This window comes from Lichenostomus cassidix, chromosome Z (genome assembly GCF_008360975.1).
Source record: "Lichenostomus cassidix isolate B80296 chromosome Z, HeHo_3.0, whole genome shotgun sequence".
NCBI classification, from domain to species: domain Eukaryota; kingdom Metazoa; phylum Chordata; class Aves; order Passeriformes; family Meliphagidae; genus Lichenostomus; species Lichenostomus cassidix.
In genome coordinates, this window is record NC_139511.1 from 23,981,734 (window position 1) to 24,007,567 (window position 25,834).

Genomic DNA, 25,834 nt, shown 5'->3' on the forward strand with positions numbered 1-25,834 from the left:
GGCAGACAAGCTATTGCCTGGTGCAGGTACTTTTCAAACTTGAGTGTTTCCTCCTATCACACCCCTGTGTTGTAACACCTCTTGGATCCCAGCTGGCTGTGGAGAGATGCTGTGAGTTCCAGAGGTGTCATAGTGGTAGAAGGAAAAGATATTTACAGCCCTGTGATTCTATGATCACTCAGGACTTTTGATTTCTACACTGAGTACAGGACCACAATCTTTCACTTGAAGCCAGTTGTGCTAGAGGCTGTATGTCTGAAACCAAGCTGGTTGTTTGCTTTTGACTTCCCTATAAACTCTTGCTGCTTGGCTTTTGCTTCTCAATGATCTAAAACAGCAATCAAGAACAGCAAATAATGACAGGCAAAAAATGAAAATTGAACATTTTTCAGTCTGACACATGAGATGTCATATATATTTATTTCATTGTGCTTTTCCTTGATTTTTGCTTTTATTGTTTTAAAGAGGTGTTGACAATAATTAAAATATTATTCATAATAGTTCTGATATGAAATAGACAGATTTTATTTTGTGGTGACTGTATTTGTGCAGTAACTGCCAATGTTACAGTCAGATCAAGCTGAGGTTGTATTTATTTCTTGGTGAGAGTGAGATATTACAAGGTGCAGTATCCTGGGATCAAAAATCAATGGGATACATTAAATCCCAAATGTATTCCTGTTGTGAAACACCTCCTTATTTCTGCAAAAAGGGATTCTATCGGGATATGTTCTCCTTCATGTGGCTCTCATGGCCTGGAAATCCACACTGAGTCCCTGGGGGAATCTGTAAGGGCTCTGCTATAACTGTATCTAAATACAGGTCTTGTTTCTCGCTGGCTGGGTTGTGGTACCGTGTGATGGAGAGCAGGTTTTGTGTGTCAGCAGCCATCCTGGCCCCCCTGACTGCACTCTTGTGATGGCAAACAGAGTATAAAAGACTGAAACCAGAAGCTAAGGAACAAGGGCTGTACATTTCTGTAGCAACCCTCTTTGGGAAAACACAGCATCTCTGTCTTACTCCAGCTCAACACCGTGACAGCATTATCCTCTCAGAGAGGAGAGGATTGTGGAGGGTGAGGTCTTTCCCTGTGTTACAGCATGGAGCTGGATCATGTTGGCAGAAATGAAATAGGAGTAAGATCTCCCAACAGAGAAATTTTTTTTATATATTGTGAAATAACTCATATATAATTCAGAAACATCATAATTCAGATCACCCTCTGAGCTATATATACTGTGCAAAGCTAGATGCATGGCAAGGGTTATTCCTCTTTCTTTACAGTATTTACACTATTTCACTACACTAATTACCTCTCATAACACCGCATAATTTTGGCCCACCACAAAATATAGAACAGCAGCTTAGATTGTCCTTCGTCAGTACTGTCAGATACCGTGAGCTGAAAAACTGCAGGAAAGTTTACAACAAGATGATAGCAAGAAATTAATGCAAATTTTAGGTTTCCCAATTGCCACAAAATCTCAAGAGAATAAAGGAGGATTATTTTAGATTCAGGCCTTAGAGTTTAGTAAGTGTTGAAATATTAGTAGGAGACCAGAGATTGGTCCAGATGGCTGAGGGTAGAGGCCAAGCCAAGTGTGCCTGAAACCCTCCAATTTAAACACAGTTAGTGGGGCTTTGGGATGGGTCTGTGTTTCTTAAAGGACTTAAGAGAAAAGACTTTCCTTCACCTTGACAATTAAAAAACCAAAACAGTAAACAAAAAAGCCTGAAGTGCAGGGTAAGGAAGAGCAGCAGTACAGCTAATTTCTCTCCGTGTTACCCTGAGTACAGCATTTGCTGTTCTGATGCAAGCAACAATACCTTACTGGACACATGTGTGTTGCAGGTTGGATTAAATCCCTTGGAGCTGGTGGCTCTAAGAGCTGTTTCCACTCAGGATCACTGTAAAGAAGTGACTTTCAGTGTATAATAAAAGAATTAAAATGATGTTTATCCCCTCCCCTAATGCTGGCATGCACTGTCAAAGATGCTCTTTCCATGCCAGACACCCAGGAGCTTGTGCTGCCTGTAGGTACTGCTGGCACAGTGGGTAGGGTGCACTGGGGGGACTGGTGTGACCATAGGCCTATGACAATGTGACCTTGATGCACTTCTGTTTAGAAAGGCACATGTGCAGCCCCAAAATGGGTTTCACTGTCAAATGTTTTGTGAGGATGCCTGTGTCTGAATGGCCAGCAGTTTGAGGCAGCAAGCAACAAGTGTGCATGAGACATCAGGTTAGTGCATGCAGGGACAAGTGTATGCACCCATCTGAGGGGAAGACCACATAGTACATCCTTTCCATCTCTCTGCTGGCTGGTAGAGACATGGAGCCATGACATGGCAGCTTGGGATTTGAAAACCACTAGTCTTCTGTGTCTGTAGACATCTGCCATCATGGCAGGTTAGAGCATGCTCATTTTCTGGCTTGCCTTCAGCAAGGCACAAACAATCTAAGAGCTTATTGGAAAGCATTGATGATAACTTTCTCATACAAGAGGTGGAGAAGCCAATGACAAAGGGTGTGGTGTTGCACCTCATACCAACAACAAATCTTTGAAAAGTTGTGGTGACCAGGAGGGGTGCCTGAGAGCTGGCAAAAAGCAAATGTCACCCAGTCAGAGGACAAGAAGGAGGATCCAGGGATCTACAGGCCAGTCAGCCTCACCTCAGTCTGAAATCAGGCAAGTCAATCACTACTCAGGCTGGGTTAGGGCTGACTTGGATTATTTCTGTGTGAATCACTAGATGCTTGGGTGATTAGGGCCATTGCCAAAGCAATTTTATTGAGTGTCTCTGTACGAGGATTTTGTTCTCTGGCTGGACTGTTTCTGCTGGAAATACCTGTCCTAGCCTGTCTACTTTGATGAACATCTAGGACTACCTAGGAAGAAGACATCCCAGAGGGTGATGTGGGACAAAAGGCAGTTTTCAAAGAATTCAGTAGTCAGATTATGTCACATTAGCATGCAAAACTATCAGTCTTCAGCAGAATACTTGTAAGAAGGAGGGAGGTGTACAGGGGTGTACAGAAAAAAGGTCCAGCATGGTCCTGTCCTGCAAACAATCTCATAGTGGTGAGATGCCAAGAATTCATTAACTGCAAGACAATTATCTCTTCTGCAAACTCTAACAAATTAGTACTTTATTTGTATTTATGTATTTATTTCAAAATACTATATTAAAAGTTACTTTGCAAACAGTCTGCAGTGGGAAAAATTGGTAGTTAGGTGAATGAACACTCCACACCTTTTCTTGTGTTCTGAAGTTCATGAACTGATTTTGGAGGATTTGCAGTGCAGAGGTATAAGCAGAAATCTGTGGGAACAAAGCTTCACCCACAATGTCTGAAAGTTGGGGACTGGACTGCTTCTCATTATTGTGTAGGCTGCTGGGACCTCATCTCAGCAGAGGCCTTGGGGCATGACTGTAAGTAACAACAGATGTATATACAATTATCCGTACACTGTATGCATCTCAGCTTTGTCAGGAAAAAGCCTAAACACGCCAGCCAACAAGCAGCAAACTCATAATCCCAGGGAGTAAAAATTAAAGAGGCATTTTACTTTTATAAGGTAAGCCTGGAAAATACTTGGAATCAAAGAAGACTTGGTGTCACCAGCATTTCATTTTCACTGATTTCACTGTATACAGAAACATCTTTCCATGATGGACACAGAACACAGATGACCACCAGCCTCCTACATGTATTTTAGCTTTGTGGCATACATAGCTGGAGTTTATGCACTTTTGCACATGTATCCTCTCTTCTCTCATTTACTGTGTACATTTATGTCTGTTGTGGTTTGACTCTGGCTAAATGCCAGGCACCTAGGATATCTGCTCTCTTTCTGCTCTCTCCTGCTGCAGCTGTGCAGAAGAGAGGAAGAAAAAAAACTGTTAAATACAGACTGGACTTGTGAGTTGAGGTAAGGCACTGGTGGGAGGATGCACTGAGAAAGGGAAAAACAGGTTGAAAACTTAAAGTCGCAAAGTGATTTATTAACCTAACAAAGTCGGAGGATAAATCAGAAGTAAAAATAAGCTTTTCAGACACCATTTGTTCACACACCCCCCACCCTCTTAAGACACGATTTCTCTGCTCACCCCCTCCCTCCTTCCAACCAACAGCTCGGGGGTTGCAGGGTAAGGGGGTTTTAATTTGCTCAATCCATAATGGAGAGGAGTCCTCTACTTAGCCACGGGATCCCTCCCACGAGAGACAGTCCTCTGGTAACTTTGGCGTGGGTCCAATCTCAGGAGCAACATCCCGCTGGAACCTGCTGTAACATGAGTCCTCTTGTCCATACAGTACAGACTCTCCCAAGCCGAGGCCAGGCTGCTTCCATCCCAGGAGCAAGGCCTTTCCCTCCTTTGCAAGGCCTTTGCAGTTTTACCTCTTAGATGAGACTCCAACATCACAGCTTTCTCCAGGCATCCACCTGCTCCTCTGGCATGGTCTGTGGGTGAATTTTTGCATCCTTGTGGACTCCATGGGCTGCAGGGGGACCTCCTGCTCCCCCATGCTCTTCAGCACAGCTAGCAGAGGGTTTTCAGCTCTGGTGCCTGGAGCACTGGAGCACCTTCTCCCCCACCTTCTCACTGACCTTGGTGTCTCCATGTTGTTTTCCCCTCACATATTTTCACCTCCTCCTCCTCTAACTACAAAGAAGTGTGTGCTCACATTGTTTTGATTTCTTCTTAAATATGTTTTCACAGAGGCGTAACTGACATCTCTAATTGGCTCATGCTTGGCCAGCAGCATGACCATAATCTTCAGAGATTGGCTCTGCTGGACATGGTGAAAAACTTCCAGAACATTCACTCAGGACACACAGGAGCCATTTTTGTACCCCTCCCCACTCACTAACAAAAACTAGGCTAAGCAAAACCAATTCAACATCCTTTCAGTTTAGAGCAGTGGAGCTCACTGTGTTCCTTAATAAAAATATATAAAGTAGAAGAAATAAGAGACAAAGAGTACTTTGGTAATCCCCAAAATGCAAAGGCATTATTAGCATTTAGAGACATTGCTGGCAGTGTCATTTCTAAATGCTGCAATTGGCAAGTTAAAGGGAAGTATTAATTTTTGCACTCATATGGATGGTGAAGTTTCAAAGCCCTGGTAGCACATTCCAAACAGGAATCCAATGATGTAAAGGTCTTTGGTCAAGTCCCTCCATGAAGAAAATTTTACCCTAAAAGACCAAGTTGTATTTCTATGGAGTGGTTTAATTGGATATGTCTGGACTTAAACAAAAGAAATACTTGTAAGTTCAGCCATGAATTAGTATTTCTCTGTTCCCTGATAGGATCATTGTTGTTTCATTGTTGTCTTCTTGTTTCGCTTTGGTGTCATTGCTAGCTCCAGAATTTTTGGAATATCTTTAACATCTTCTGTGGGTGTCTCTGCCTTTATTAATCTTCTGAGGAGCACTTATCTGGGGATTCTTGTTCCTATTCAGCCATGGCATGTCCCCAGAGTAACATTGCTATTATAAAGCTATGCCAAACCATAGGGATTCACACACTCACAGCACTGGTCCACTTTACTCCATTTGCTCCTCAGAAGAAGCACTGCTGAACTGTATATGTTCATTGCAGAAATGACTGTTAAAAGTGGTTTAAGTCAAGAGTTTCAGCAAATAAAGGAAATTCCAGAGATCTCAAACTACCTTTTACTGTGATATATGACTGCACATTCCCTTTCCTCAAGCCATGTAGTTTAGTGCAAAGTCCACTAAACTGATAAAATGATAAGAAGTATGTGGAGCCATGTTGCAAGAGCATGATCATCAATTAGGTTCTTCTGGAACTGATTATTCATCTTTTTCTCTTCTGCTAATGCAGATATTGCCCCCACATCAGCCCTTCCACAGTGGTAAGCCTTTTAGCTCTTCAAATAAATATTTATGCTGCAGAAATGGGCAATACAAATTACTTGATATTTTTGGAAAATATGATGTAGGCCTTTGTGGTAGGATGGGGCAAGACAGGGTGAGTCAGGCGATCTTGGTTCTGATGCTTCTTTAAATCTTCCTAGAAAATGTGTGTTGATTTTCTGTCTTTCATCTTCGGCAGAGACCTAATGGTGGTTAATAAGACATTTCTGGCGTTTAATGTCAGTACCCCACCGCCATATTTCCCTACAGAAAGGCACTTTTAGTCACCGATGCCAACCTCTTCTGCTCCAGCAAATGCATCTGTTAAGAAAAGAAATACTATCAGCAGCACAACAGGTGGCATATTACAGCCAATCTTGAAAGGTTATAATAAGAGGGAGTGTGTGTGAGTGAGAGGAGAAAAAATGGAAAAGAGGGGGACTAAGCTGAAGGAAAATGCAGTGGCAAGCATTTTTTCTGCTACTGCACTTACAGAGTGCTGGAATAAAGGTCTGGTGATTTTGCAACACAAGGGTAGGGTACTGCCCTGGAAATGCATTTGCCCATTGTACTGCTCTCTGTTTGCTTAGAAGGAATGCAGAAGGGATTTGCTTTCTCTTGTTTCATGAGCCCCACGCTTTCACGCTGACCAAAGTGGATACATACCAGCTGGCCACGTCCATCACCACCGCTGGGTGGGAGAATTCCTGATTATACTTAGATCCCTCAGACCCCACTCTGTCACTCGCAGAGAAGCTCTGCTTGCGCACTGCTTCCGAAATGCAGCCGGCTGGGAGGTCCGCACGCCTCGCCTGAAGGAGTGGGATGCCTTCTGGATCAAACATGAATGACCTGCTGAAGGTGCCTCTGGTGCACGTCCTCACCCTGGCAGCCCTCAGCTTGGCTGAGACACTTCTGAAAGGTTTGCTCAGAGGGGATTTTTCCCCTGCTCTTCTTTTGCCATTTGCTGAAGGAGGTTTTGAAAAGGGGAAGGTGTTTCTGGTAATGGTGGGGTGGGTGGTACTGTAGTGCTCCCAAAAAGGACAACAATGGTCTGCTTTCAGTGGTAACTTCACTGCTTTTAGAAGGATAGCAGTGAAAATATTCTCACAGGAATTTAAGGTTCTTTGTCTATGAACAGTACATAGTCCTTTGTAACAGGTAGGGGAGACTTTTGGGTTGAGCCTGGGTGGGATGTACATTTCCCGTGTGAAAGGTAGCTCAGAAGTGTTAATGGCTGCTAGCGCCAGTTACTGCCAAGCACAAGATTTGTTGTGTTCAGCACACCTGTGTTGGTTGTATTTAAATCTTCAAAAGAAGTAAATAGCTATGATGTCTTTACAAAGAATATGTATATAAATACAAATATACACTGTTTGTTACAGCACATAACAGAAGTTGACATACCTTCTTCTTATCTTGTGTGCACACACGCACACGGGCATATGCACAAATACGCTTAGCCAACAAAAGAATTGGAAAAAAATCTGTTTAGAAAAATCTTTGAGGTACAATGTGCAACTGTGGTCTTCTGGACGTACCATTTGGTAAACCTATGGGTGACAATTTTTGCTGAATGCTGATTGTCCAGTGCGATTCAACGCTTACTAGAGAAACTTTGCAGCTTCAGGAAAACAAAATAAAACAAAACAAAATCCTGAGGGGGATGCCAATATTCACACATTAGGCCATCATCACTGCTCTTGCAGAGCTGTGCTTTTACATTTGTTAGTCAGTTATTCTCAAAATGAAAAAAAAGGAATAACGTGTCTTCCTTATAAGAACGTTTTGAAATAAAAATGTTGATATTTTCCTAAGGCACAAAAATAAGTTGGTGAACTCTAGTCTTTTTGAATGTTGTTGTATGACAAATGGTATTGGAGAGTCAAGAAAAACAAAGAGGACAGGGATAGATCTTTTTTTCTCTGGTGTCACAGTGCAATGAACAGATACGTACCCTTTTCTAGGACATCACAGCTGAGCAGTTTTCGACCAGAGAAACTGCAGTTTCTCCAGGTGTCTGCAATGTTGCAGAGGGACTGGTTCTGTTTTCTGCATTGCTTTGCTTGCCTGGCTTATCTGGTTTCAAAAATGTGAATCTGAATCCAAAGTCAAGCAATTTGGAAGCTTCTGGTGGGCTGGGGATAGCAGGGGATTTGTCTCTCTCATGGTCCCGTGACCAGTCTTGGGTCATTTTTCTATCTCGGGAAACTACAGCTGACATCCAGAAAAACAGCATCTGTGTGGCTTTACATATACATAAATTAATTTATTTTCAATTTATTTAAAGCCACAAGGATACCTTAAAAATATCAAAAAGCCCCAATATATGCTCATGGAAGGGCCTGGCTCCATTTCTATATGTGAATTGATATGTCTGTACATTTTTTAGATTTTATTTTCCTATGTTAAAATTTAGTAATGCAGGAATCATAGATGTGGAGTGCTTTCTGGAGAAAAAAAGGACTGCCACCAGCTGTTTGGATGGCTTTTAGATGTAAGTGACATCTCAGCCATTTTGGGGCTCTGTTGCCACCTCATGAAATGATGGCATGTTCTGCTGCTCACTGTCGCTACTTGGGTTAAATATCACAAAGGGGAAAGAGCGTGTGAGAGAATGACACATCCCTGTTCCTGTCATGGTTGCTCTCTGCAGATATAGAATTTGGGAAGGCAGCTTTAAAAAAGTTTTTTCCTATTACCACAGTGCTGTCAGTTTGGACAGTATTTTCTTGCAAGCATGAGGCTTGATTTGGCCTAAAAAACTGTATTCTGGCTTTCAAGATGTACCATGTCAGACCATGTCTATGCAATATTCTGTCATCTATTGAATTGAAGACACACCATAAAAGCATTTAACTGTTTCTAGATAATTAATTTAATACAGAAATCTGACAGGTCTTGTTTCCCCAAGGAAAAAAATACTGTCATTATGCATACTGGCTCTTGGTACAAATGTGACTTCATTACTTGTGAGAGTAATGTGGCTGTGTTTATTGTTACAACAGTTATAAAACTGGTTGCTTTGAATTATCATTACTGTAAAAATTTACATTTCCCAGGGTTAGAAAAGCATCGTTCCACAGATCAAGGAATGTGGACAACAGCAACAAAAACATACTATATAAAATTAGATTGCAAAACTCTGGGGTTAATGCCATCAAACCCCAATAAACTCTGTCACGAAACAGCAACGTCTCACATGAAGTACACGGGATAACCATCAGTCAGGGTTATTCTCCTAAAACAACCTTCAGTACTAGGAAAATTTAGGCTTTGTGGAAATCTTCCATTTGGTTTCACTGGCATGGGATTCTGTTGCGATTCATCTAGGATACAAATGATTATTTCTGTATAATGTAGCCTAAAATGACCTAATAAAGTGATGCATGATACAGTTTGAAGCAGTGGTCTTAAACAGTGAGTTTGTTACAGACTTATGTTAATTGAAGTTTCATTCAAATCTTCAGTGTTAGGTCTAGTTCTGAGATTTAGATAAGTATAGTCATTATTGTTAATCAATGATACAATATGAATTCATACAATCTAGAAATATTATTGAGACAGATTAATTCTAATGAAATGTCAAAGGTGTTTAGATTTTTATATAAAACTGATAGTGGAAGCTGATAATTTCTTCCTCTAGCTTAATTCCGGCACAACTCCAAAGACATTCTAATTTTGACTTCCATGTAAAGGGAAAAAGCATTAAGGTACAGACTTTCTACTCTTCTCAGTCACTTAAATCTGAATGTCTTCTCTTTTGCCCTTTCCTTAGGGAGGGAAGGGTAAAATTGATATAGTTTATTTTTTGCCTGAATTTGAATCTTATTGTGCTAAGGATGGCCAGTAGATACACAGCAGTTGGAATTCTCTGTGAAAAAATAAGGGGCCAGATACTGCTACAGTCAGTGAGGAATGGGAAGACTCCTGAATCCATGATACATTTTCAAGGTAATGTTTCAGGAATATGGTAAAATTAATTTATCTCAGCACAGTTGTTAGTGAAGTCCAGCCCAGCAAATATGGATGTGTGTCCCTTAGATCCATAGATCAAGTCATTCAAGCATTTTTGGAGGCAGTTGCAGCTATGAATATCATGAGCAGGGAAAGTGAGTGGCTAGGCTTATGCTTTGATCCCTTCCAGCTGTGATTCAAGTCTTTCACCAGAGCGATGGCAAATGTTTCTAAAGATACATTCCAGTAATGTATGACAACAGGTCTGTAATAATAAGCATTAGACATAGCTATTTCACTTTTAAGCATTAGACATAGCTATTTCACTTTTAACCCTCATGCTACTTGGTTAGTAACTGTGAGAAAAAGAGAATGTGTCCTTGTCATGACACAGATCTGAATGACCTGAATAGTCTTTGTGCGCCTGGCTTAGAAAAATATAGTGTTATATTATGGGTTTGGTATTTTTATATAACAGATTTTAGTGTTGGTTTTGTTTTGGTTTGTTTTTTTTTTTTTTAAGAAAGATGAATAGTTGAGTGAATAAATCCTGCAATAATGACAAAGAAGCCCAAATCTCTTGCATTAATAAGGAGGCACTGTTCCCCCTCCAGGGACAGATCAGCTTGGCTTCATTTTGTGTGCTGCCCCTTGCACTTCCAGCCTATGCAAAGCCATCCTCATAGCAATGGGGCAGCCTCACCTGCATCCTTGCAGTATGCTCACCTGGTGATGTGACTCTCAGGGAAGATGTGGGTCAGAAACATAAGGTGCACTGAGCTTGCTGGAGCTTGGTTTGCTCTGTTTTGTGCCCTGTGGAGAGACCTCAAGGGAAAATCCCTTGGAGTGACCCTGCAGGGACATGGCACCCACCACCAAAAGTGTCTGGCAGGCTGTGTAACTCTCTCCAGGAGGCACCATAAGGCTTTCTCATTTTCTGTTCTTCACACAGCTCCCTTGATCAGCACTCCTCTGGAAACAGTGGATGCACTGGTGGAAGATGTTGCCAAGTTTGTCTGTGTTGTGGAGTCATATCCTGAGCCAGAGATTACATGGACGCGCAACAGCATTCCCATCAGGTAGGGAGCAGCCCCAGCCCTCACTAGCATTTCCTGCCAAAACTGGCAGTGCTTTCTTTCATAATAAAGGAGATATCTGGAAATATAAAAATGGGTCTGTGGCAGGAGAGAGTGAGTGGCTGTAATTGTATAGGTTTTTGTGTTCCTTAGGGAGTGATAAGAGCACTTGAGGGCTGCTCTTCTGCCTTTATACTCTTGAGCTTGAGGAGAGTTGATTTCTGCTGCAAGCTATGCAAGGGGATTTCTCTCCAGCTTCAGACAGTTCAATCTGCTTTGTTCCTCAGTTTATGCATTTACAAAGGAGAAGGACACTGTACAATATTTAAAAGGAGCTTAGCAGAACTTGTCACCAGTCTAAATGTGCTTGGAATCTTTGCATGTAAGGGCTTGTGCTATGCCATTCTTTTTTGCTTCTAGCTCTGGATCTGGAAATTTTCTTCTCATCATTGTGCACTATCCAACATTAACCACCAGGCATCAAGATTTCAACAAAGAAGGCAGCCTTCTGGAAGTGTGGAAATGTGTAGTGGAACTGTTACAATTGCTTTTACTCTTTTGCAGTACACAGGTTTTTAAAAAGTAAACTATTCTTGATCTTCCAGCTCTGAAATCACATTAGATCTGCCACATGGCTTCACATCAGTTTCTCATTCTAAATGGCTGTTGGTGACTCCCTGTATAAGGGAAAATTACAGCACAATCTTTGTGTAACATGGTGAACACCATTCTCCACAGGAGATATCCATGTTGGGCAGATGGTCACCTGAAGCATGGTTCTCACTATTATGATCAAACATCCGAACAGCCTTTGAACCCCTGGCATAGGAGACTCCAAATAAGTCAGCAGCTGAAGGAGGTCTTACTGCTTGGAAAACTGCTTTTGAGTAGGACAGAGCAGAAAGTTCCACTCATGCATGTAAGCCTTCAGAAATATTTTTTTTCATCATCTGCAACCTCAGCAAAATTTGGTTCTAATCTTCTGACCCTGGCTTTGTTGCAGCAGGGAGGTCTGAACTTCCTTGAATGTCATTTCCAAATCAGGTCACCTTTCTCCCAATTGCTTGTCCATCAGTGACACCATTACTGAAAATCAAAGCAGGAAGAGAAAGCCATCCATGCAGGTCTCTTTCCCCATGTCTTTAAAATGATTACTGTCTATGTGCTCTAAGATAATATGAAAACCAGATCATTTGTCTCCTCAATCCCCTCTTCCAGAAGCCAAACACACCTCTTCCGGTAAGGCCAGAGAGCTCAGGTGCTTAATTCCTTTACTGGGACTTCTGGAGCAGCATGAATAGCAGCAAGTGTTTCACAAGGCAGTGTATCATTAATATTCAGTACTGCTGGATACAAAAGTTCAGATCGAAGACAGGGGAATAGATAAGCTGTATATATTTGTGTTACTTTCCAAATACTCAGATGAAAGTGTTTGCACAATTTAAAAGGACTAGATCAAAAGACTTTTTTTTCTGAAAAAAACCCATATAAATGTATTTCTGTGTCTCTCTGTGTGTATACATCAAAATTCAAAGGGCCTAGTTATTGGAAGCAATTAGTATAAGTTATTTAATTTCCAAAATTTTCTTCTCCTGCCAAGGTCCCAGTATCCTGGTAAGACAACATGGTTAACCTGCAAAACAAAACAGTATGTAAACTTTCAGCTTCAATGGGAATAGGGCCAGGACAGAGACTACAGTCAGCACTAGTCTTCTGAAAGTGCCTTCCCTTTTGACATCAAAACTTGTGCAAGTAAACCAGCAGGTGCCCTGTGCTGACTTAAATGGTTACCTATCCCATCTCCCAGAACAGGGCTTCCCACAATGAGCTTTCCTTAGGGAAAGAAGAGTCATCATGTCTGTTACACTATGGAGGAGTTCATGGTGCTCTTTCTTCCCATGATGAAAAGGAGTAGGGAGATGAAAAACTGAATGGTGAAATACTGTTGAAAGGAGATACGTACCTGTAATATCATAAATGGGAAATTCAGATTAGTCAGTGACTACTGTACAATTTTTAACAGTAAAAGACAAAATATGACATAAGTAGCTGTCAGATATTTATGTTTGCTTGGGACACAATCCTCAGGTCAAAACGCTTTTGCCACTGTTCATTAGAATCAAAGTCTAATTGCATGGAAGTTCTTCCTAGAAGCACCAACAAAGAGGTGAAAATAAAACACAAATAAATTTACTATTTATAGTGTTTATTTATACTATTTATTTATATGCAGTTTACCTTTGCAGTTTTGCAGAGAAAAATGAAGAGTTCAGCCTTCTGATTTCTCACCATCTTTCTGCTTTCCCTGGCTCTCACAGGTGAATACACATATGCCCCCTACACACACACACCACCCTTCTCCCATCATGCTCACATATAAAGATGGTCTTTGCTCCACATACTTTGTTACAATATCCTGTATCTTTTTTGCTCCAGCTTCAGGGCTTCTCTTCATTTCTCTGAACTCTCTAGGTTGAAGCCTGCTGTCCTTCAACTATAGATGTCCTAGAATCCTCTGACTTTAAGATGCTTTCAGCATATTTCTTTGCTTGTTTGTTGGTTTGTTTTTGTTTTGTTTGGTTTGGTTTTTATTTATTTCTTTATTTACTTATTAAAAATTTTATTTTAAATATACAAAAGCACTCCAGGACGTAGACACAAAAAGTGCATGACTTTTGGTTTGTGTCTCTTCACAACTGTAAAAATCTTTTTGCCTGAGGAAGGTTCCTTTAAACAACTTCTGTCAGCACTTGTTCCTACGTAAGCAGTATTTCTCTTACATTCAGCAATTATAGTTAAACCAGGACCTGGCTGGAAAAAATTATTTGTGCTCATGTCTGTCCTTGACCAGTCAAAATCCCAAATATGATACTTACTTACTTTACTGATGTCTGGATGGACAGTTACTCTACTAGTACTGCACTAGTGGCAGCCAGGAACTGCATGGTCTAGTGAGAACCAGAACCTTAAGTCTGAATTCAACATTTTCAGCACCTTCCCTTCTCCTCCTGGGTTGAAAATAAAAGGTAAATAATTTTGTGATTTTTAATGCCATTTACAGTCTGCATATTCAAATGCAATGCCCCATCTCCATCCCTGGTTGTCCCCAACAATCTGTGCTGTGCCCTGCAGGCTGTTCGACACACGGTACAGCATCCAGAGGAACGGGCAGCTCCTGACCATCCTGAGCGTGGAGGACAGTGATGATGGGGTGTACTGCTGCACAGCAGATAATGGGGTTGGAGCAGCTGCACAGAGCTGTGGGGCTCTCCAGGTGAAAATGCGTAAGTGGGAATGCAATTTCTTCCTGACACCATGTAAGTGTTCAATCTAAAGCCTGATCAGACTCCCAGATGTGGCACCTGGGGATCCAAGTTCAGGGCAGACCCACATTCTTGAGAGGCTGGGTGCAGTCCTTTGAGGCAGAGATATGGCATGTGGGATCATATATGAATTTAATGCAGTTGTGATTGTTCGCATTGAATCAGAGACAGTTGTGATAGGACCAGAGGATCAAAACCGATGCTTTGGAGAATCCCCTTTGTGCAAAACTCTGTAAAAGAGGCACAGCTTGATGGAGCCGACCTCTGTGGCAATACTGCATAGATGCCATGTGAGTTTTAAATGTAAGATTTCACTAAGCAGCTTTCTGCCTGAGGTTGGTAAAAGCGGGTAAATTATGTTCAGATTCTCTCAGTAGCAGTGTTGGATGGTCTCGAGCACTGTGTTGTAAATCACATCATCCCAGATGGAAGGCAAAGGACTTGTTCTTGCAAAGAGATATATATACAGCCAAACTCAGTAAAGCTGGAGTCACATGGCTGGAGTTACTGACACAAGCACTTTAATGGGCAGCAGAGATATATTGTGGCTAAAGCATCTGATTGTAGGAAAAGATTTGTTTGTGCTAATGAGATGACCCTCCAGGTCTGGTAATTCTGGAGCTCTGTAGCATCTCAGTCAATTGCAGGTGGTGGCCAGGAGGTGATTGATGCTCTCTTAAGCTTGTTTTTCTGTGGTTCATTATCATGCAAAGGACTCAAAATGTCAGATCTCCGAAAATACTGAGATGATGTTCTTTTATTCTCTCAGCTCAGAGTAAGATAGACCATGTTCCTCTTTCAGTAAAATTAATTTAGATTTATCCCTTATTAACTTTAACGGAGTTTGAATGCTTTATCCTTAAGGCTCCATTGTCCTTTTCACTAGCATAGTTATAAATCCCTCAATTAGGAAAATTAATTGAGTTTACATGCCCTTCTTGTTGAGCTAGAAGCAGGCTTGGGTTAAAATTGTTTCAAAATCAATTCAATCCAGATCTGAGATTTCAGATAAGACAGTGTTTATGCAGTGAAGAATGTCAGAACCTGGAATGCTAACATTCTTCAAAACTGGAAATACTCTTATCTGAATTTGGATTTTAGCCCAGGCCCGAATTCAAATGACTGTCAAACTCCACTCAGAAAAACAAATAACCCATGCCAGTTAGCTGCTTTTGCATCCATAAACTGAAACTGAATGCTGTGCTGAAGAAAGTTATTTCTTACCGAGGCAGTTCATGATCAAGAAAGACTGCTCTATCTTGCGGCAATACACAGAAAGAACAGCAGAGTTTTTGTTCTTATTTCTGAGTTTGTCTCAGTCTATTATACCATGGCTTTATTTCAACTTTAATTTTTGGCTTTTAAAATTTTAGGACCCAAAATAACCCGTCCACCTATAAATGTGGAAATAATAGAAGGGTTAAAGGCTGTTCTTCCATGCACTACAATGGGGAATCCAAAACCTTCTGTTTCATGGATCAAGGGAGAAGTGGTTGTAAAGGTGAGTAGAGAATGGTTTTTAGTAATGCTAATTATTTGCTAAAGTGTTAAATACTAGCATTAGTTAAAGTATTTGTAAATTCCAGTTGCTAGAAGGCAAGCTTTTGAAAAATCCAGGGCTCATCTCATAAATATCTTCATATGCAATAATTCTACATACAACTCAAACATTCTCTGTGTATCTATATTTTATATGATATATTAATTTGTTTTATATGATATATAGACTTGTTACTACTAAGTGTGGCCAAATACTGATGAAAGCACCTGTGAATGTTCTCATAAATAACAGCTGTTTTGAAGCTATAATTCACTGATCTGCAAAAACAGGGTTGGGTGAGTATGTCGTGACAATGCTGAGCAGGAAGAGCTGGCCCCAAATCCTTCAGTTGTAGGACAACACATATAATGTTCACGCGTGTTAACCCAATCTTTGTAAACAGATTTTTGATGCTGTTTGTGTGCAGCCTGCATGTAGAGTGCCCATCTCAATTTCTCCTTCCTCTGGCAGGAGAATGCCCGCATTGCTGTCCTCGATTCTGGGAATTTAAGGATACACAATGTTCAGAGAGAAGATGCAGGACAGTATCGTTGTGTAGCCAAGAACAGTTTGGGCACAGCCTATTCGAAACCAGCAACTGTGGTAGTGGAAGGTGAGTAACTTTTGAACCAGACTCCAGCTCCACAGGCCTGCCCTTTGTGCATAGCCAGTTAATTTGAATTAACCTGAAGTATTATGTTAATGTCGACAAAACCATTCTAGGGGATAATGAAAATCACCAGATGGATTTTTCAGTTTCTCGTCTTTATGTACTCTGTGTCCAACTCTTATGTTATGTACAGAAGATATTTGCTCTGTGATGTGAATCACCACCAGTTTCAGAGTGCTGCTAACAGTGGACTGCAGGGGAACCTAAATATTTGCAACAAGGCATTCTATCTTCCTCAATCCTATGAGAGAATTTGGGTTCGGCTAGGGCTTGTGGAGTGAGTGGGGGAATGACTGATTTGGTAGATGAAGTAATTTTTATTTCTGATTCAGAATGACTGTACTTTAGTAAGTGGAGAAGGGTCATCATTTGCCTAGTAAGTTTCAAAATATTGTTGTAGGGTACATTTGGCCTGGGACTACCGGAGGTTAGTTAGTGTGCAATCCCATTTCTAAGAGGATCATGCACTTCCTTCTGAGAGCAGTATCAGGTATGTTAGATCCAACTACACACTATTGCAGATCTGCTGTTTCCCTAAAAATTGCATCAAGTTTTCAGACTTTTTTTCCTCCCTTTTTAATATTTATACATACAGACTTTGTGCATGTTAGAAATTCCTTAAACAGATTTAAAACAGGAAGGCAGCTATTCTTAATCTAGATTTGGAGATGTACTTCTCCCAGGCAAAAAGCGATGAGACAAAATGAAAACTGTTGGATCTTGATGTGAACATCTTGGGTCCTGGGTTTTAGGTAGGCCCCTGTCATTGAACAATGGGCAAAGGCTTGTCAAGAGTTAAACTGTGAATGGCAGATACTTGGTGCCATGCACATAAACGCTGTCTCCCTGCTGAAGAGCCTCCGGCACTGCAATTTTATTGCTCCAGATCTGCCAGAGCCAGTTAGGAAATCTAAAAGCAAGCTGGAATTGCACCAAAAATCCAGGCTGCTGAGGTTGATATCTTGTTTTATCCCCATCTCCAGAATTATGCAGTGGCCTGTTAATTCAAGGAATGGCAAAATAAGCCACAAATACCCTACTAGGGAGGTGTGTATGTGCTCTTTATAAAACGAAGAAGATTAGTTCCTAATTAATCAATGGCAGCTCAATGCTCACACACAAACTATCCCCTCATATTCCATTCATGTGTTGGGTGAACAAAGAAATCCTCTTCTCCAAGCTCACCTTGGTTTGTCTGGCAGGAAAACTATATTATATACCTAATTTTGGGTATATTTGTTTTGTTTGGTTTGGCCACCCAAACTAGACGGATCCATGTTTGGTTTGCATTTTTGGCTTCCAAAATCCAAATGTATTAATCCTGACTGCAGCTCGCTGTGCATACAAATCCCTTCCCATCATGGTATTTTAGATTAATTCTCATGGATATTTAGCATTACCACATGTGCACATACCTGTGTATGCATGCAGGTAGGTATCCACATACATCACCCCCACACAGCTCTTTTATTATTATTTTTACTATCCCTCCCCTCCTGCCTCTCCTACCCCATAGGTGTCAGCATTTTAAAGTAACTCCAAGTAAATGGTACATTAAAATTGCGCAAAGCAGGAAAATCACTCTTCAGTATTCTTTAAGCATTCATTGTGTTCTGAAATTTTATGAAAATTGTTATTTATTGCTTTGCTGTGATAACACTGCAACATTTTTTTCTTAAATGTTGGTGCTAGTTTCACTGGAGTCACCACCCTGCATAGTGTGGTTTAATATTAAAATAAAATGACTAAGCATTGCTGGTTAACTATGAATATTTAATTCCAAGGCAAGTGTCCATTCAAAGAGCAGTGTACATATTTATGCCTAGCTAGATCTAGATCACATAGATCCTGATTTGTTGTGTGCTTCCATTTTAGTGGGTCCAGCATTAGTCTCGTGTGGCATCCCACCCTTACATGGAAGCATCCAAGAATCACAGGTCCTCATGGCTGAAAGGAATGACAAAAGGGCTTACAAAAGCTTAAACATTTGGCATGGAAATGCGTTTGTTAATTCCTGACCTCCTGTATAAGCGCAGAGCAGTGGGCTTTGGATAAATGGTTAGGACAAAAGGAGAGGGACTGATAGAGAGAGAGAGAGAGATTAAAGAGGAGGAGAGTGAATAAAAAGAAGAGAGGAAGAGGGAGATATCACCAGTCCTTGCTCCAGCGTTAATCCAGCTGATGGGGTGTGCAAGGTCCTGGAACGTAGATGCATCCAGGCTTTGTAGTCCTTTTTATAGTGAAGTTTTCATGCCCTGGACCTAAGTTCCTCACTGTCTACATAAATGAGTTTTCATGTACAGCCCATTCTTGTAGACTTTTCTGGAAATGGGTTGGGGGACCTCAGGGTGCTCTTGATCCCCCCCTTACATTCCGCTTACATTCCTGCTCATTGGACTCTTTCCTGCACCTCTGCTGTACTCTGCTGTGCTTAGCTCCAGGAGCCAGAACAAGGACACTTGTCCCAAAAAAGTACAGCCATAATTCCATATGGCCCATTTCTCCAGCCATTGCTGGCAACTGGCTGTTGCTGCCAACAATCCTTGGTTGGCTTCACAGCTACATGGCAATCAGTGTTTGAGATACACATATTAGCCCCTTATCTTCTAGGCTTCCACATCCTGCAATTAGCTCAAGGCGTTGTTCAAAGTGCAGAGGTGTTCTTGAAAGACTGACTCTGCCTTCTGCATGTAATCAGGCTCCTTAATGCACTTTTGGTCAGGCACATGCTTTAATTACTTGTTCAAGTTTGGCACAGAAATTACAGCAAGTCACAAGTACATACAATGATCCATGTAGGATACATTTGTTCAAACTGACAACAATCTTGGCCCAAACATTTACACTTCTGAGGCACCTTACAGAATTCCTTCTTATCTGGTTTCAGTGGTCCAAGGCAGAACTGTTTGAAAAATGCTGAAATTTCGATTTTCTAAATATTTTTTCCTCTATTCTTTGCCAGCTTTCCTCAACACTCATTATACTGGCCTCTGTATTACTTTTAAAGCACAGCATTAACATGTTTGAAGTTTTATAATTTTTAAAGCAAAATAATTTGAAATAATTTGAGCAACAAGTTTTAGCTGAAAATTCAGATGCTGTTCTTGTCAGGAAAAAGAAAGCATTAGAGGCCTCTTTTAGTGGAACTGATTTTTCAGTTCCTGATTTTCCAGTTCGTGATTTTCAAAAGGGAATGTGGTGAAGGAGATAAAGATTCTGTGGGTGTTTCACCCTGCACAGACCTGTCCCAAGTTAGGACAGCCTGTTTGCTTTCCCAGGGTACATTTCAGGCACCGGAGCTTAAGTGGTGAATTCTAGTAGATTAATCCTGGTCAGGATTTTAATAAAAAGAATTAAAGAACCTGCCTTTTTGCATCTTTTCTCCAAGTCTGGGGCAAACTGATATGAATTTGGACAAGTGACGGTGAAATAGATTATTTTCTTAAAAGGCATAATGCACAAGTGGTAGATACGTGATCAAAATGGACATGTTGGGTCCACTGGAATGGAACTGTTTGGCTTGTGGGAAGAGCCGTGTTCTTTACTGCGAACTATGCTGAGTCTATAGACAGCACTGCCCCCACTGAATGTCTGCCTGGGGTGCCTGGAGGGTATTAGGAGAAGAATCAGGCCAGGGAGCATCTCCTTGATTTGACATCAGGGAGCAGGCTCTGAGGTGAGGGCTGGGGAAGGGATACAAGAGGACAGTATTGCCAAGACAGCTTAAATGAGTGGCCATGCAAGATAGGCAGCACCCCTGGGGAAGCGTTACACACAATTTTTATGAACTTGGTGTGTCCTGCAGCAGTAAAATGACACACACCTTGGTTTATCTCGAGAAATGTCTTGGAGAAGCAGGACTGGTTCTTTCTGACGTGCACTAAGGTTGTTGTAAATTGGTTCTCCACTAGTGAGCTTATTCACAGATGTGCATAAGCTGCATGGTTCTATTTTCCTTACTTAGTTCTTCTAGTTAAAGCCCACTCAACTTTTGAAAAAAGGACTACTAAAAGTAGTGGCATAAAGTAGAAGTGCAATAGGCAGAAACAAGCCTTCTCCACACTTCTCTTTAAAGCAAAACATATAAACAATGATGAGTTTGATAGGTCTGCTAAAATTAGCATGTGACGATGACTTCTTCTTGCTACTGTATGTCCACAGATGTCTACAGGAGGTAGCGTGTGCACTGAGATAAAGGAAGAATATCATAATCTTGACTGTCTGCCAAGAAATGTGTTTTTGATTTCCTGGAGGCAGCATTTCTGACCTGCAGTTTTGTATTCATTTTCTGTCATCTTAAACATTTTGCTAACTAGCTTTTTAATCACTGCACTATCAATTTTGGTAATGTACACTTCTGTTAAACCTAGAAGAGCATTTATGTACTCAGTGAAGCAGTACATTGCCAAAGGATTTCCACAGATTTCCTGTTGTTTGCTGTATTGAGGCTCAAAGGGAATCTCTGCCTGAAAGATTCCTGGATGAATCTAAGATTCAGGACTATGGTTGAATAGAAGAACTTACAGGTTGCTCACCTGATCTGTAGTTCACACAGATGTCTGAAGGCTGAAGTTTATTGACAAGGTGTTGACTGAGATAGCTAAGATGTTCCAGTTTTATCTGAAATCATTCCTTTGGAAATAAATAGGGGAGCAGCTATTGCCATCAGTAGTGTTGAGAATTGTCCTCAAATGCAGAAATTCCCATTGTTGTCAGTGAAAATTCAGGGCTTCATAAAGATTTAAGCTGTGCCAAGAGGGCATTTTTTAGGCCTCCTCTGAGCATTTGAAATCTGAAGGGTCTGTATGACCTTCATCTGTTTTATTCCTTTATGTATTAGACAGCTGTTTATGTAACATAGGCCATAGAACAGGAGGAGTTTTTGTTTTCTTTGGTATTTGCAGTGACATCGATCCAGTCCATTAATAGGACCGGTTCCACAAAAGCTATGCAAGAGCTTCTCACGTTCAGGTTCTGGGCCTGTTGCCTAAAACTGTACACCCTCTGCAGTCCCCAAGGTTTGACATGTGTTAAGAACGGTATCCTCCATATCCATTATGTATGAATTGTGTGATATTAAAAGAATACATTTAAAGCCATGAGCTGTTGTGTGGTGAGAGGCATGGGAATATTCCTGTTATGAGGATGCTTATCACTCAGACACAGAGTGAAGCGGCTTTGGTATTTTTTTCTTAATATGTGAAATAAATTCCATTGGATGGTTTTGCTTTAATCTCCCACTGTCTTTTTCTGATATTGCCCTTATAGCCAGTATTCAAAGTATATGTAATTCTTACATCAAATAAGAAGTGCCTATTGCAGAACAGATACAAACCAATACATTTTGCAATGATTTATGGGTGTCATTACCTGACCTGGGCTCAGCTTTCTGCATTGTTTTGGAGAATGTTTTTTCTGTCCTTGGGGGAAGGAAAGTGCAACTTTGTGAATTGGTAGAATGAGCTCCTATGTGTCTTTCTTCATTCTTCACAACAAAAAAAAATCACAAATGAAATTTTAAAGTTTTGTGAATTTCTGAGAGTTTAGATTTAACATCTGCTTATAAATGAAATATAAAGCCATATACCACGTTTCAGCCTTAGCCTTATTTTAGCTTCAATACTGAAAGAGCATTTTCTGGAGATTAATGGAGTTATTGTCAAAGAAATGTACAAAGGGTTGTGGTGGATTAGGCCCTAACACAGCAGAAGGACACCTCTTCTGAGAAGTGTCCTTCCAAGCCAACAGCAGCATGTGCATGGCAGTCCACTGATGCAGGAAGACAGTGTAAATAGTCTGCTGGAACTTGTGTGCAAGAGGTTTTTCTTCCCCTGAAGATGAAGATTAAACTTCCTGTTGTGTCTTTCTAGGCGTTGCATCCAGATCGTGAAACCTCTGAAGTTCCAGTTTGCCCAGTGATGCATTTTTAATGTTGCAAAATAGAGAAAAGGGCAATAAATACAGGGACTGCTTTGCGAAAGGAGAGGGTATGTGGATGGTCCAGTTGGATATGTACTGAGTTAGATGCAGTTCCATCTTGTTATTTACATGAAACTGAGGTTGATCTCCAGCCTGTGGCACCAGAGACTTTTGGAATTCAGTAGTATACTGTGGGATAACATTTAGTTTTAAAGTCATCACTCTACAGACACATCTAGAAATTAGCAATCATAAATCTGTAAGGAAACAAACAAATTAGCCAGGGCAAATGTTAGAAGATCCAATGTGTTTAACAAAAAACTACCTGTATTGTACATGGATTTATTAACATTTTTGGTTCAAATCTCTACAGTTTCCCACTGTCTGCAGGGGTATCAGCTGAGGACTAATGACCTTTTCTTTAACTAAGCTATTTGATTCATCTCTCTGCTGAAGTGTTGCTGGTCCACCTCATCCTGTGCTACTGTGTGACAGCACATAAAGCAGTCAAATCAAAACAAGGGTAGAAGCAAAGCTCCTCACGCTCCTCTGATCTAGATGTTGTTTGGTTTTGTTTTCCAGCCCCGGTAGAGAGAAGTCTTTTCCTGGCCACATTTTATTCCTTATTACTAGCTACTAAAATAATACCCTGCCATAGGCCACAAAAATGTTCCCCTGCAAGCCACTTCTGAGAACTGCCTTGCCTTAAAAATAGGAAGGTTTTCCTCTGAGAATCATCCCTCCAGAAGAAAGGACCTGCCAGATTTTATCTAGATTTTTTTTAAAAATCATTTTGTCTAACTATTGCCCAGTGAGGGGACGGCAGACTAGCTGACAATAGAAAGCAATGCCATTGCTACTTAATTAAGAGACTATACCCATAAAGTATAAAGAACTATCTTCCTTCAGATGTTTTTTGACTTCTTATGTAGTCATGGGACAAATTTGCATGATTGATAAATCAACAGATTAGAAAGTCACACCAAAATTCAAGCAACAGGAATAAAAGCATGTATTTAGTGCAGATAATTCTATTAATTTGGATAGACCACATTTCAGAGATGGTATGTATTTAAAATGAAAGCTGACTCCTGATATACCATCCAGAAAGATTTTTACACTTTTGTGTTAATTTGCGTGTATTTGGTGTAGATGATAGGAAAGGGAGATACCAAGAGAGCACTGAAGCAGCCAGTCACCACTGTAACCTGGCTGCATTTCCCATGGATTAGATTTCAGTGTGAAATCTGAATTTTTATCTGTGTCATCTTTTGATGTAGAGTGTTTTGGATGAGGTGCATTGCCAAATAGCAGACTGGCAAGGAAGTTTGCAGTTCTTAAGTATTGGGTGAAACTTCCTCATGGAAATTCTGATACCAACACTGAAGAAGAGTATTTGTCTCTGCCTAGAGTAGAGCCAGAAACACTGGGAAAGGATTGTGCTGTCTGCATTGATGCTGGTGTGTGTACCTGCAGGCAATGTCTTATGACAGTAAATTGTGAATATGCAGCTTGCTTTTAAAAATTGCAAAGGGTTTGAGGGGAGGGAGCATTACAGGGAAAGAACAAGCTTGCCTGTAATTACACCAAAGTATTTGACTGGCCTCAGCAGGGTGGTGTGGGCGCAATTGAAAACCCAGAATATCTCATTAAATCTCCTCCTACCTACAGCATTTACTAGAGTCCTCCCAAGGATCTCAGATGCCACAGATACAACCATGGCCCTAATTACAGGGTAACAGAGCAAGCTGCAGGAGGAAGAAAACAGCCCCAGACCTTCAGCAAATGACAAACAAGTGCGAGCTATTCGATTTACTCCTGAGGCTTGCTCTACTGTGACATTGGCATGAGGTTCATGCTGCCTTTGAGTCGTTGTGACAGGGTGGCCTCCAGCACTGAGGAGCTGCAGCACAGGCCTCCTGGGGGGCTTAAGACAAGCCACATACACACAATTCTCCTTTAAGAAGAATTTCAGTTTGTTATTTCCTTTTGAAAAAACCTCTTTTTCCTAAAAAATAGTTTTGAAAGACACTTAAAAAATACATGACCTTCTCATATCATTGCATGAATTGTGGTTTTAATAAAAATAAAAGATATGCCAGTTAAAATCCCTCTCTCTTGTAAACTGTTGGCTAGCTAGAAAACATGAGCTTGCTGCGGAACAATGAAGGGAGTAGAGGGTAGAGAATTTCCATAGCTATCAGATAAAGGGGGCCATAGCAAACTGAGACAAGTATCCTGAAGTGGCTGGAGCCCCACATAGCCTCTCACAAAAAGGACATATCAAACTGGGAGTCGAGAATTTGGAACAAATATTGATATCTGATGTAGGAGGAACTAGATGAGTTTTCAACACTAAAAATCACGTATGCATGATGGGTAAGGTGGGTAAGGAGCAGGCTCCTTGCTATCCCCCAAACCAAGAAGTATTCTAGCAGCTGCCTCTGGAAGCCCTTTAAAGTAAATGAAAGGAAGTACTATTCACATGACATTGCAATTAAATTTATGGCATTGCTCTTACCGAGTGGTGGAAACCATATGTCAGGATGATGCATGGATTATTTCATTTTTGGGTATCCCCATGATTTCCCGTAATAGCTTTCTCAATCCCGTAGAGTGGGAGAGGGAGAGGGAGATTTGTGTGTGAAGATTTCAGTATGTGCACACAGACTGGTAGCCTTGGCAGCCGTCATGATGTGCTGTGATCACAAATGGGACAAGCAAAGGAATTGCTCTTTGACTTTGGGTGGCTGGGAACTACCTTTCCAATTTCACATGCAGTAGTGGGCAGAGGCAGAGTTAAATGGCACCTGATACGTCTCTGTGCTGTAGATGAGACAGAGCATGGGGAGGCTTAAAAGGGTCTTTCCTTCAAAGACACCAAACACAAACGTAAGACCAGTACTGACATGAAAAGAATTTCCTCATTCATTTCCTTGGGAAGTAATCTGAACACGCTATCCTCACTTGTCCTTGAATCTGGTGTTTGCTCTGTATATAGAGAAGAACACTTGTACAGAGCAGGTTTTATATAGTTACTCAGGATATAAGCTATCTATTTACATTTTGCTCCTGGTTATTATGTCTTTGCATATTTGTGGTGTCTTCTTTAGGATTCCAGAAACATCTACATGCAGTGTAAAATCTTTCACAGCTGAGAAGTTAGTGGCTGATGTGTTTATCATTATATGAGTCCTTCTGCAGATGCAAAGTGTCCTATCACCCATAAATCTAGGAGTCCCCCCTAGAATAAAGTTACCTTGGAAAGTTTCTGCCTTGCTAAGAAAAATTTGCTTTAATATTAGACACTACAGCTTTGAATCTGAGCACATTTGATCCAGGATGAAGACGTTGTGCTTTGCTCCATCTTCCTTCCACACGGATCTTGAATTGTCCCTGGTGTCCGTCTCACAGCCTCAGGCTCCAGGTTGAGTGTCTATGTATTGCTGTGGAGTCTGGCC

The 25,834-nt window shown here is 40.9% G+C and overlaps 1 protein-coding gene across 1 annotated transcript in view; it reads left to right on the plus strand.

Moving 5' to 3' along the window:
* The first annotated feature begins 6,640 nt into the window (after nucleotides 1–6,640).
* MUSK (muscle associated receptor tyrosine kinase) overlaps nucleotides 6,641–25,834 on the plus strand; it is a 55,650-nt gene continuing 36,456 nt past the window's right edge. The window contains exons 1-5 of the mRNA XM_085042336.1: nucleotides 6,641–6,810; nucleotides 10,798–10,924; nucleotides 14,054–14,205; nucleotides 15,618–15,745; nucleotides 16,256–16,397. Of these exons, the coding sequence (XP_084898462.1) occupies nucleotides 6,714–6,810; nucleotides 10,798–10,924; nucleotides 14,054–14,205; nucleotides 15,618–15,745; nucleotides 16,256–16,397 (646 nt within the window). The 5' untranslated portion in view covers nucleotides 6,641–6,713. The remainder of the gene's footprint in view (nucleotides 6,811–10,797; nucleotides 10,925–14,053; nucleotides 14,206–15,617; nucleotides 15,746–16,255; nucleotides 16,398–25,834) is intronic.